Source organism: Phocoena phocoena, chromosome 2, assembly GCF_963924675.1.
Source record: "Phocoena phocoena chromosome 2, mPhoPho1.1, whole genome shotgun sequence".
In the NCBI taxonomy this organism is placed as follows: Eukaryota; Metazoa; Chordata; class Mammalia; order Artiodactyla; family Phocoenidae; genus Phocoena; species Phocoena phocoena.
In genome coordinates this window covers 177,075,485-177,089,638 of record NC_089220.1, presented here as the reverse complement: position 1 = coordinate 177,089,638, position 14,154 = coordinate 177,075,485, and the positions used below count along the sequence as shown (strand labels likewise).

General features: G+C 40.7%; 1 protein-coding gene across 1 annotated transcript in view; it reads right to left on the bottom strand.

Annotated features, from left to right (window-relative positions):
- The window catches only part of MPP7 (MAGUK p55 scaffold protein 7), a 165,646-nt gene that overhangs the window by 39,678 nt on the left and 111,814 nt on the right, over nucleotides 1-14,154 (bottom strand). The window contains exon 10 of the mRNA XM_065900993.1: nucleotides 11,096-11,266. Within this exon, the coding sequence (XP_065757065.1) occupies nucleotides 11,096-11,266 (171 nt within the window). The remainder of the gene's footprint in view (nucleotides 1-11,095; nucleotides 11,267-14,154) is intronic.

Genomic DNA, 14,154 nt, shown 5'->3' with positions numbered 1-14,154 from the left:
TAAGAATATAGAAGACCTGAATAACATTATCAACCAAGTTGACTTAAATAATATTTATAAAATACTCTATTCAACAACAACAGAACACATTCTTTTTAAATACACACAGAACATTCAACAACACAGACCATATTCTGGGCCGGAAAAAAAAAAAAATTCTGACAAAATTGAAATCATACAAAGCATATTCTCTGACTATAATGAAATTAAACAAGAAATCAATAACCAAAAGATATTTGGATAATCCCCAAGTATTTGGAAATTAAATAACATGTTTGTAAACAATTCACTGGTCAAAGAAGTTACAAAGGAATTTAGAAAATATTCTGATCTGAATGATATGTTATAAAAACACAATAGATCAGAATTCGTAGGATGCAGTGCTTAGAGAGAAATTTAAATTTACATTTATACGCAATTAACTATGTTCAATGATCTAAGATTCAAGTTGATAAAACTAGAAAAAGAGAAATTAAATAAATCCAAAGTAGGCAGAGAAAGGAAATAATAATAAAGAGCAGAAATCAATGAAATTGTGAAAAGTTTTTAAAATGTTAAATGTAAATTTGGTGCTATAAAAGACCAACAAATTGGACAAAGAGCTAGGCAGGTGGACTCCAAGAAGGCCAGCAATGACCCTCACCTCCTGCTCGTAACACCCTTGTGTAAACTCCCTCTCTGTGAATGTGAGTGAAACCTGTGGTTTGCTTCTAACCAACAGAATGTGGAATGTGTTGCCAGGCCGCGTGAGGCTGTGGCCTCCGGCTCTGGGCTGACTCTCGATTACCTTCTCAGTTCACACACTTTGACGAAGCAGCTCCCAAGTGGGAAGGAATTAGGGGTGGCCTGTGAATCCTGCCGACACCACGTGGTTTCGGAAGCAGATCCTTCATCGGTCTAGAATTCAAATGAGACCCTTGCCTCTGCCCCAGATACGTCTGCAGCCCTGTTGGGGCCGTGGAACAGAGGACCAGCTAAGTCATGACCAAACTCCCCAATTCTGACCCACAGAAACCTTCCTACAATACACATTTTGCTATTTGAAAGTCACTAAGTTTGCAGTAACTTATTATACAACGATAGATAATTGATGTAAGAGTGAAGACACAAATTATGATAACAGGCATGAAAGTGGGGACACTACCACAAGATACTACAGCCCATTCAATGATAATAAAGGAACATCATGAACAACTTTATGCTTCTGTAATTGGCACCTTGGATGAAATGGACAAATTCCTTCAGACAAAACGTCAAAGCTCACTCAAGAAGATAACCTAGGGAGGACCTTCAAGATGGCGGAATAGTAAAGACGCAGAGATCACCTTCCTCCCCACAAACACATCAGAAATATATCTACACGTGGAACAGCTCCTACAGAACACCTACTGAACGCTGGCAGAAGACCTCAGACCTCCCAAAAGGCAAGAAACCCCCCACGTACCTGGGTAGGGCAAAAGAAAAAAAAAAGAATAAACAGAGACAAAAGAATAGGGATGGGACCTGCACCAGTGGGAGGGAGCCGTGAAGGAGGATAGGTTTCCACACACTAGGAGCCCCTTCATGGGCGGACACTGCGGGAGGCGGAGGGGGAAGCTTCGGAGCCGCGGAGGAGAGCACAGCCACAGGGGTGCGGAGGGCAAAGCGGGGAGATTCCCGCACAGAGGATCAGGGCCGACCGGCACTCACCAGGCCGAGAGGCTTGTCTGCTCCCCCGCCGGGGTGGGCGGGGCTGGGAGCTGAGGCTCGGGCTTCGGTCGGAGCGCAGGGAGAGGACTGGGGTTGGCGGCGTGAACACAGCCTGCAGGGGGCCAGTGCACCACGGCTGGCCGGGAGGGAGTCCGGGGAGAAGTCTGGAGCTGTCGAAGAGGCAAGAGGCTTTTTCTTCCCTCTTTGTTTCCTGGTGCGCGAGGAGAGGGGATTCAGAGCGCTGCTTGAAGGAGCTCCAGAGACGGGCGCGAGCCGCGGGCGGACCCCAGAGACGGGCAGGAGACGCTAAGGCTGCTGCTGCCGCCACCAAGAAGCCTGTGTGCGAGCACAGGTCACCATCCACACCCCCTTATGGGGAGCCTGTGCAGCCCGCCACCGCCAGGGTCCCGGGATCCAGGGACAACTCCCCCGGGAGAACTCACCGCGCCTCAGGCTGGTGCAACGTCACGCCGGCCTCTGCCGCCGCAGGCCCGCCCCGCACTCCGCGCCCCTCCCTCCCCCCCGGCCTGAGTGAGCCAGAGCCCCCGAATCAGCGGCTCCTTTAACCCCGTCCTGTCTGAGCGAAGAACAGACGCCTTCAGGCAACCTACACACAGAGGCGGGGCCAAATCCAAAGCTGAGCCCCGGGAGCTGTGCAAACAAGGAAGAGAAAGGGAAATCTCTCCCAGCAGCCTCAGAAGCAGCGGATTAAAGCTCCACCATCAACTTGATGTACCTGCATCTGTGGAATACCTGAATACACAACGAATCATCCCAAAATTGAGGCAGCAGACTTTGGGAGCAACTGTAGACTTGGGGTTTGGTTTCTGCATCTAATTTATTTCTGGTTTTATATTTATCTTAGTTTAGTATTTAGAGTTTATTATCATTGGTAGATTTGTTTATTGATTTGGTTGCCCTCTTCCTTTTTATATATATATATTTTTTCCTTTTTCCCTTTTTATGAGTGTGTATGTGTATGCTTCTTTTTGTGATTTTTGTCTGTATAGCTTTGCTTTTACCATATGTCCTAGGGTTCTGTCTGTCCGTTTTTTTTTTTTTGAAGTATAGTTTTTAGTGCTTGTTATCATCGGTGAATTTGTTATTTGATTTGGTTGCTCTCTTCTGTTTTAAAAAATTTTTAATGGTTTAAAAATTTTTTATTTTAATAACTTTGTTTTACTTTCTTCCTCCCTCCCTCCCTCCCTCTCTCCCTCTCTCTCTTTTTTTCTCCCTTTTCTTCTGAGCCGTGTGGCTGACAGGGTCTTGGTGCTCTGGCCAGGTGTCAGGCCTGTGCCTCTGAGATGGGAGAGCTGAGCTCTGGACATTGGTCAACCAGAGACCTCCCACCTCCACAGAATATCAAACGGTGAAAGCTCTCCCAGATATCTCCATCTTACCACTAAGACCCAGCTCCACTCAACAACCAGCAGGTTACAGTGCTGGACACCCTATGCCAAACAACTAGCAAGACAGGAACACAACCCCACCCATTAGCACAGAGGCTGCCTAAAATCATAATAAGGCCACAGACACCCCAAAACACACCACCGGATGTGGTCCTGCCCACCAGAAAGACAAGATCCAGCCTCATCCACCAGAACACAGGCACCAGTCCCCTCCACCAGGAAGCCTACACAACCCACTGAACCAACCTTAGCCACTGGGGGCAGACACCAAAAACAACGGGAACTACAAACCTGCAGCCTGTGTAAAGGAGACCGCAAACACACAGCTTTTCATTAAGCGAAATGAAAAGACAGAGAAACACACAGCAGATGAAGGAGCAAGGTAAAAACCCACCAGACCAAACAAATGAAGAGGAAATAGGCAGTCTACCTGAAAAATAATTCAAAGTAATGACAGTGAAGATGATCCAAAATCTTGGAAATAGAATGGAGAAAATACAAGAAACGTTTAACGAGGACCTAAAAGAACTAAAGAGCAAACAAACAATGATGAATAACACAAAAAATGAAATTAAATATTCTCTAGAAGGAATCAATAGCAGAATAACTGAGACAGAAGAACGGATAAGTGACCTGGAAGATAAAACAGAGGAAATAACTATCGCAGAGCAGAATAAAGAAAGAAGAATGAAAAGAATTGAGGACAGTCTCAGAGACCTCTGGGACAACATTAAATGCACCAATATTCGAATTATAGGGGATCCCAGAAGAAGAAGAGAAAAAGAAAGGGACTGAGAAAATATTTGAAGAGATTATAGTTGAAAACTTCCCTAATATGGGAAAGGACATAGTCAATCAAGTCCAGGAAGCGCAGAGAGTCCTATACAGGATAAATCCAAGGAAAAACACACCAAGACACATATTAATCAAACTATCAAAAACTAAATACACAGAAAAAATAATAAAAGCAGCAAGGGGAAAACAACAAATAACATAAAGGGAATCCCCATAAGGTTAACAGCTGACCTTTCAGCAGAAACTCTGCAAGCCAGAATGCAGTGGCAGGACATATTTAAAGTGATGAAAGGGAAGCACCTACAACCAAGATTACTCTACTCAGCAAGGATCTCATTCAGATTCGATGGAGAAATTAAAAACCTCACAGACAAGCAAAAGCTAAGAGATTTCAGCACTACCAAACCAGCTTTACAACAAATGCTAAAGGATCCTCTCTAGGCCTGAAACACAAAAGAAGGAAAAGACCTACAATAACAAACCCAAAACAATTAAGAAAATGGGAATAGGAACATACATATCGATAATTAACTTAAATGTAAATGGATTAAATGCTCCAACCAAAAGACATAAACTGGCTGAGTGGATACAAAAACAACACCCGTATATATGCTGTCTATAAGAGACCCACTTCAGACCTAGGGACACATACAGACTGAAAGTGAGGGGATGGAAAAAGGTATGCCACGGAAATGGAAATCAAAAGAAAGCTGGAGTAGCAATTCTCCTACCAGACAAAATAGACTTTAAAATAAATACTATTACAAGAGACAAAGAAGGACACTATATAATGATAAAGGGATCAAGCCGAAGAAGATATAACAATTGTAAATATTTATGCACGCAACAAAGGAGCACCTCAGTACATAAGGCAAATACTAACAGCAACAAAAGGGGAAATTGACAGTAATACAATCATAGTAGGGGACTTTTAACACCTCACTTTCACCAATGGACAGATCATCCAAAATGAAAATAAATAAGGAATCACAAGCTTTAAATGATACATTAAACAAGATGGACTTAACTGATATTTACAGGACGTTCCATGTGAAAACAACAGAATGCATTTTCTTCTCAAGTGCTCATAGAACATTTTCCAGGATAGATCATATCTTGGGTCACAAATCAAGCCTTGGTAAATTTAAGAAAACTGAAATTATATCAAGTATCTTTTCTGACCACAACGCTATGAGACTAGATATCAATTACAGGAAAAAACCTTTAAAAATACAAACAAGTGGAGGCTAAACAGTACACTACTAAATAACCAAGAGATCACTGAGGAAATCAAAGAGGAAATCAAAAAATACCTAGAAACAAATGACAATGAAAACACGACGACCCAAAACCTATGGGATGCAGCAAAAGCAATTCTAAGAGGGAGTTTTATAGCAATACAATCCTACCTCAAGAAACAACAAAAAATCTCAAATAAACAATATAACCTTACACATAAAGCAATTAGAAAAAGAACACAACCCCCCCACAAAGTTAGCAGAAGGAAAGAAATAATAAAGATCAGATCAGAAATAAATGAAAAAGCAATGAAGGAAACAATAGTAAAGATCAATAAAACTAAAAGCTGGTTCTTTGAGAAGATAAACAAAATTGATAAATCATTAGCCAGACACATCAAGAAAAAAAGGGAGAAGACTCATATCAATAGAATTAGAAATGAAAAAGGAGAAGTAACAACTGACACTGTAGAGATACAAAGGATCATGAGAGATTACTACAAGCAACTCTATGCCAATAAAATTGACAACCTGGAAGAAATGGACACATTCTAAGAAAAGCAGAACCTTCCAAGACTGAACAAGGACAAATAGAAAATATAAACAGACCAATCACAAGCACTGAAATTGAAACTGTGATTAAAAATTTTCTAGCAAACAAAAGCCCAGGACCAGATGGCTTCACAGGCAAATTCTATCAAACATTTAGAGAAGAGCTAACACCTATCCTTCTCAAACTCTTCCAAAATACAGCAGAGGGAGAAACACTCCCAAATTCATTCTACGAGGCCACCATCACCCTGATACCAAAACCAGACAAAGATGTCACAAAGAAAGAAAACTACAGGCCAATATCACTGATGAACATAGATGCAAAAATCCTCAACAAAATACTAGGAAACAGAATCCAAAAGCACATTAAAAAGATCATACACCATGATCAAGTGGGGTTTATCCCAGGAATGCAAGGATTCTTCAATATATGCGAGTCAATCAACGTGATACCCCGTATTAACAAACTGAAGGAGAAAAACCATATAATCATCTCAATAGATGCAAAAAAAGCTTTTGACAAAATTCAACACCCAGTTATGATAAAAACTCTCCAGAAAGTTGGCATAGAGGGAACTTACCTCAACATAATAAAGGCCATATATGACAAACTCACAGCCAACATCGTTCTCAATGGTGAAAAACTGAAATCATTTCCTCGAAGATCAGGAACAGGAAAAAGGCTGTCCACTCTCACCACTATTATTCAACATAGTTTTGGAAGTTTTAGCCAAAGCAATCAGAGAAGAAAAAGACATAAACGGAATCCAAATTGGAAAAGAAGAAGTAAAGTTGTCACTGTTTGCAGAAGGCATGATACTATACATAGAGAATCCTAAAGATGCTACCAGGAAACTACTAGAGCTAATCAATGAATTTGGTAAAGTAGCAGGATACAAAATTAATGCACAGAAATCTCTTGCATTCCTATACAGTGATGATGAAAAATCTGAAAGAGTAATTAAGGAAACACTCTCATTTACCATTGCAACAAAAAGAATAAAATACCTACAAATAAACCTATCAAGGAGACAAATGACTTGTATGCAGAGAACTATAAGACACTGATGAAAGAAATTAAAGAGGATAGAAACAAATGGAGAGATATACCATATTCTTGGATTGAAGAATCAACATTGTGAAAATGACTATACTACCCAAAGCAAACTACAGATTCAGTGCAATCCCTATCAAACTACCAATGGCATTTTTCACAGAACTAGAACAAAAAATTTCAAAATTTGTATGGAAACACAAAAGACCCCGAATAGCCAAAGCAATCTTGAGAAAGAAAAATGGAGCTGGAGGAGTCACGCTCCTGGACTTCAGACTATACTACAAAGCTGCAGTAATGAAGACAGTATGGTACTGGCACAAAAAGAGAAATATAGATCAATGGAACAGGATAGAAAGCCCAGAGATAAACCCACGCACATACGGTCACCTTATCTTTGATAAAGGAGGCAAGAATATATAATGGAGAAAAGACAGCTTCTTCAATAAGTGGTGCTGGGAAAACTGGACAGCTACATGTAAAAGAATGAAATTAGAATACTCCCTAACACCATACACAAAAATAAGCTCAAAATGGATGAAAGACCTAGATGTAAGGCCAGACACAATAAAACTCTTAGAGGAAAACATAAGCAGAACACTCTATGACATAAATCACAGCAAGATCCTTTTTGACCCACCTTCTAGAGGAATGGAAATAAAAACAAAAATAAACAAATGGGACCTAATGAAACTTCAAAGCTTTTGCATAGCAAATGAAACCATAAACAAGATGAAAAGACAACCCTCAGAATGGGAGAAAATATTTGCAAATGAAGCAACTGACAAAGGATTAATCTCCAAAATTTACAAGCAGCTCATGCAGCTCAATATCAAAAAAACAAACTACCCAATCCAAAAATGGGCAGAAGACCTAAACAGACACTTCCCCGAATAAGATATACAGATTGCCAAGAAACACATGAAAGGATGCTCAACATCACTAATCATTAGAGAAATAAAAATCAAAACTACAATGAGCTATATCACCTCACACCAGTCAGAATGGCCATCATCAAAAAGTGTACAAACAATAAATGCTGGACAGGGCTTGCAGAAAAGGGAACCCTCTTGCACTGTTGTTGGGAATGTAAATTGATACAGCCAGTATGGAGAACAGTATGGAGGTTCCTTAAAAAACTAAAAATAGAATTACCATATGACCCAGCAATCCCACTACTGGTCATATACCCAGAGAAAACCATAATTCCAAAAGACACATGCACCCCAATGTTCAATGCAGCACTATTTACAATAGCCAGGACATGGAAGAAACCTAAATGTCCGTCGACAGATGAATGGATAAAGAAGATGTGGCACAGATATACAATGGAATATTACTCAGCCATAAAAAGAAATGAAATTGAGTTATCTGTAGTGAGGTGGATGGACCTAGAGTCTGTCATATAGAATGAAATAAGTCAGAAAGAGAAAAACAAATACCGTATCCTAACACACTTATATGGAATGTAAAAAAAAAAAGTGGTTCTGATGAACCTAGAGGCAGGACAGGAATAAAGATGCAGACATAGGGAATGGACTTGAGGACACGGGGAGGGGGAAGGATCAGCTGGGACAAAGTGCGAGAGTGTCATGGACATACATATACTACAAAATGTAAAATAGATAGCTAGTGGGAAGCAGCCGCATAGCACAGGGAGATCAGCTCAGTGCTTTGTGACCACCTAGAGGGGTGGGATAGGGAGGGTGGGAGGGAGGTGCAAGAGGGAGGGGATATGGGGATATATGTATACATATAGCTGATTCACTTTGTTATAAAGCAGAAACTAAGACACCATCGTAAAGCAATTATACTCCCAAAGATGTTAAAAATAAAAAAGAAGAAAACCTAACAGTTGTGTGTGTGTGTGTGTGTGTGTGTGTGTGTAGAGATGAACTCTCTTACATGCTTGCTTGCCCTCTCTCCACCCCTTCTCTCTCTCTCCCACCTCCCTTTTTTTTTAAAGAAATTAAATTTGTAGTTAAAGACGTACCCCAAAAGATGGCTCCATGCCCAAATGTGTTTTCACTCAGGAATTTTACCAAACATTTAAAAAAATCATAATACTAATTCTACAGAAACTCCCCAGAGAAATGAAGAGAAGGAAACAGTTCCCTACATGTTTTATGAATATAGCATTACCTTGATACAGAAGCAGACAAAATCATCATAAGAAAACTGCAGGCTAGATAACTGGAGTACTGTACAAAAGACTAATATGTCACGACTTAGTGGAGTTTGTGCTGGGAATGGCAAGGCTCATTCAACATTCAAAAATCAATCCATATGAGTCAGCATTTCAACAGATCAAATGACAGAAAACATATAATCATCTCAACTGATGCAGACAAAAACCACTTGACAAACTTCAACATCAGTTCATAATAAATACTCTCAGCAAACTAATAATAGAAGGGAATTTTCTTAATTTGCTAAAGGGTATCTATTTAAAAACCTATAGCTAGTATCATACTTCCTGGTGAAAGACTGAATACTGCCTCAATAAGGAGGACAAAGCACCGATGCCATTCACCATCACGCAGGGGAGCCTGGAGTGAGGAGGAGATACAATAAGGCAAGAATTTAAAAAGTCCTACAAAGAAGGAACAAAACTGTCTCTATTCACAGGTAACAGGATTAACTATTCCTGAAAAGTGTCAAGGAATCTACAAAACAGATACTAGGAATTTCCTTAAGGGCTGGGGAGTGACACCTGCATACAGCACCATTTCACAGAAACCCGTGATTAATTCTATCTGTGAGAGGCCGAGCTTTCCCCACCCCCTTTCCTTTGGAAGATTCTAGGGAGTGGCTATTTCCTTTCCATAATCAGCAACTATCTTTAGTTGCTTCTGTAATTAATTTTATTCTTCCCTGGATTAGTATTCAGACTTATAACTTATCCTCATCTATCTCCCCTTCCTCAGCCCCAAGGAAAGGGTTTTTTTTTTTTTTTTTTTTTTTTATTGTTAGCACCTATAGGAAAGAAAAAAAGGCAAGGTTTATCCTACTTTCTTCTTTCAATTAGATCCCGTAGAGAAAACCAAAGGTTACATAGTTGTAATAATAAATCCTGGACTAGAGAGGGTCATCTAGATTCAAGGGGACGTAGGAAATCACACTATCCCTGCCCTTTTATCACAAAGTACACCTCACCCCGGGTGAAGAGCAGGTATGCGACAGGGCTGGGAGGGACTCTGCAGGGACTGGTGCTGCTGAGGGGTGGCTCGGGGCAGGGGTGCTGCAAGGACAGGGGCGCTGCGAGGACAGGGGCAGGAGGTCCAAGGAGCCCGAGTGCGAGGTAACAGGACTTGGAACTGGGGAAGGCTTGGGCTCTCGCTCGCTCAGCTCCACAAGGAGGGAAGCTGGGGCATTGTAAGCGCTCCAGGCAACAAAAAGACCTACGGAGAACATCCTTCCAGGTGGGGCTGGAGAGGGGGTGAGGGTCCAGTATACACAGATGGTCAATAAAGGAAACCTTGGAGTCTGTGAATACGTATTTCTAAATAGTGCAAACAGTGGGAATATCTGGCGATGCCATGATCCCCTCCAGAGCCACTGGATGTGAGAAGCGGCATCATTTCCTACTGGTCACCTACCGTCTGTTACGAACATGCTGTTACCTTCAAAGGACCCCATCTTAATAAGGAGGGGGATTCTTTAGCTTTTCCATCTATTCTCATCCGCGTGACTGTCGTCTTCAGATTATAAAGGCACAATTAACAAGAGATAGACTCCAGGCTCCAAATTTTCCCCCCAAATCACTGGCTTTGATCCTTGGAGCCTATACACCTGTCACCACACTTTTAAAGAAACACAAACAAGGGTGGTGGGGGGGACACGACGGTTGTGTCTGCTCCTATCTTAAAGGCTGGACGAGACGTCTGCTAGGATGTTAATGCAAATCAGACCAATATTTATGGAAATCCCCGCGTATACTTTTCGCAGTTTCCCTAACTCTAGCTTTAAACACGCTAGAACTTCATCAAAGATCTAAACCCATAGGAAGCTTATACCATGGCTACTGCCTCAAAATGAATCAAAAGAAACGCGATTACATTAAATTTTTTCATTTCTATTACTTAGTTGCCCTGATATGCTGAATACACTGTGACAGTGTTTGCTCTCCCCTGTCCCACAGAGGGTCCAGTAAGATGCCAACGCCGTGGCCCAGAGGTCTTGAAAGTCTCCTCGATGTCACAGGTACAAAAAGACTAAAGGTTTCATTTTAGAGGCTGAAGAAAAGGTGTTAAGATGAGATTTTTTTAGCTTGAAAATTTCCAGCATTGTTCTCTTTGAAGTTAAATTCCCACTGTCTCACTTATTTCCTCAGCATCACACACAAAACAATCACTTACCAACCAAGACAACGAGTCTGTAGTTCTCATTCATCTGCCGTCGATAGGGTGTCACCTCCTCATAAGTGGGCACATCGGCTGTGTCGTACTGGTCACTCTTCTTGCACTCATACATGGATTTATTTGTTTTCTTATCTTTTCTACTAAGACGGAAACTTCTTCTAAAACCAGCTGCAAATACAAAAAACTATTTTTAGCAATTAGAACTAAAAAAAGAGACCCCACCACAATACAGAAAGAAAACACCCTCAAAGTTGGGCTGGATTTTATTCACCATAATATCATTACAAGTGCACTTAGTAATAAAGGTAAATAGATGTTCCACTATTTCATGAAAACAACTGTTAAGAGAATCATCTAACATTTAATTATATAGTTATAATATCATAAATTTTATTTGGTTCCAAATCATAAAGAATTCTCTTCCGAAATCAGGAACCAAAATAACTACGTGATAAGACAAATTAAGGAGGTCAGGCGTCATAAAGAAAATTTTTCACAGACTGACTGATGAACACATTTGATAAGAAAAAGTTAAAAGCACTAAAATCACTTGAAATATAAATGCTGAATATTCCCACTCAGAAGTACTAGAATCTTTTATGCTATATTCTGAGCACAGCCTAACAGCATACCTGTGCCACAGACAGCATCTATTGTTAAATAGAAAGAAAACTAAAGTTAGGGAGAGCACAGTGTCGAACAGGCCTCTGCACAGATCCGGCAGACAGAACCTGCCTGTCACTAAGAGCAAGTTACTTAACTGCTATGAGACCCCAGGGGGTGGAGCAAATGACCAAGCCCCAAGTTCTTCTTCTCCTACGGAAATTCTATGCTTTTATAATTTGAAGGCTACTGAAATTTGGAAATAAGTTTCAGAGCCACAAGTGTGCACTCTTATGAATAGACCATGTCATCTTTTATTAAACAGCTTTCCGAGTATTTAAATAAATTTCCTGTCTGCTTAAACGGTCCCCTCCAGCTCACCACTGTCACTTGAAATGTTGGCTTAGAAAAGCAGCTTTGCAAAAGTTCCTTTTCTCAGTCAACTCCCATTTCATTCTGCTTCTGCTTCATGTTGTTATATCATTCTGGTTTTATGCCTTTTCTAGAATAGTGATATTTACCATACACACCATTCAAGAATTCTTGGCCTAACCAACACTCTCAAAATACAGACTTTAAAGGGAGGGAAAAAAGCCTGCTTATTAAGATATGATACATATTCTCTATCAGCTCCGTAGTACAAAAAAAGACGCAAGTATAATTATAAAACATATAAAAATAGATTCTCTTTAAAAAGAATACTGATCAAATTTGACAAACAGAAAAAACTTTAATAAAGGTATTTTATAATAAAACATAATAATGTAACAACTGATCTGTGTGAATTTTAGGGTACATGAAAAGTAAATATTACTATTAGATTTAAAAATTAATAATATTCAAAATAAAGGCGATATGAAAAAACAATTATCAAATCACTACAAATGTCTGGCACAGAAATGGATCGAAGACGTAAATGCCTCACCCACAATGAACCCAAAAGTGAAAACCGGAAAGATTCCTGATCCACGAATCCCAGCTAAATCCTGAATTTCAGTGAAAGCGCTTTACCTAATGGAGTCTTTATGATTAGCTGAAGTTTTCACTTCCATCATAAACAATAATGAGATAGTGGGAGAAAGAGAGAAGAGAGCCAGATTTCTAATGTGAGATCTCGATGGACATCAAGGATGGAGGACCCTGGTCTACAGAATGGCTTGGGGATGCAAGTTGTACAGCGCTTGGTACAGAATAGGTGCTTGATCAAAGTAAAAAGTAAATTTTCGAAACAGAATTTTAAAAAGGCAACCCCCAAAACTCTACTATCATTCCTGTTTCATTTTCTTAACATAAATTTCAACAAAGGAAGCAGAACGCATTTGGTATTTTCACAAGAGAAATGTAAGAGGCAGACAAAAGGACAAAACACTGCATCCGTGAAGGCTCAGGGCTGGAAGCAGCCCTGGGGAGCATCGGAGCTGCTTGGCCCCTGCGCCCGGGCCAGCGCAGCAGGGATGTCACCACACGCGCCCACGCAACACGACACGGCCCTGACCTCGCTCACATGTCTTCCAGGTGGCCACGACCAGGCAAGTGGAATTCCCACAGGTTCTGAGGCTTGAGTACCTTGGCCCCATGCCTCATTTACAAAACAAAGGGAAAAGTCAGCCAGGTCCATACGGATCCAATCGGAGCTCCGCTCCCTGAGTGTTAAAGGCTCAGACTGGAGGGGGAAAGGCCTGGGTCACTGGCTTACTTACTAACTGGGTGACTTGCCAACTAAGGCTCATTTCTCAGCTTTAACATAAGGATACTGTCAACCCCTCACAGGGTTATTAAGGTTAAACTACCCATGTGAAGCATTCGCTCAGTGCCTAGCATATGGTAAATGCCTTACAGACTAGACAGAGACCAGTACCTGACTACGTCCCACCTAAACATGCTGTGTCCCCTGTGTTCCCACAGCACACGTCTAGCAAGAACGGGAAAAACAAATGAAGGGGCTTACATGTTTTTAATTGGGTAATGCTACGAAAGACACAAAATAGTAAAGCCAGATTTAAATATGATAAATATTAAAAGTACCTTATTAAAGTGGTAAGGCATTTTTAAAGAAATAAAACAAAGACTTAAGTGTACATTAACTATCCTTTCATTTTTTCTTAGATACTCTTTCTAGGGCGGTGCTGCTTCTGTTCCTATATTTAAATCTAGAGAGCATCCTTCCCTCCTGTCCTCCTTCCCCATGATCCCTCACTTCCTCAACACACATCTATATATGGTCCATACTGACACCACACATTTACACACACACATACGCATACATATGCACACATGCATATACACGTGTACATACACAAAAACAGAGTCAGAAAACAAGAAAAGAAAACTCCCCAACCCAGAACAACAGAGGATATGACAAAAGGTATGAAATCCAGAATACTTAACTTGCCTCTCAGAACAACAGAGGATATGACAAAAGGTATCCTCTCAGATAAAAGCAAAACCAAACC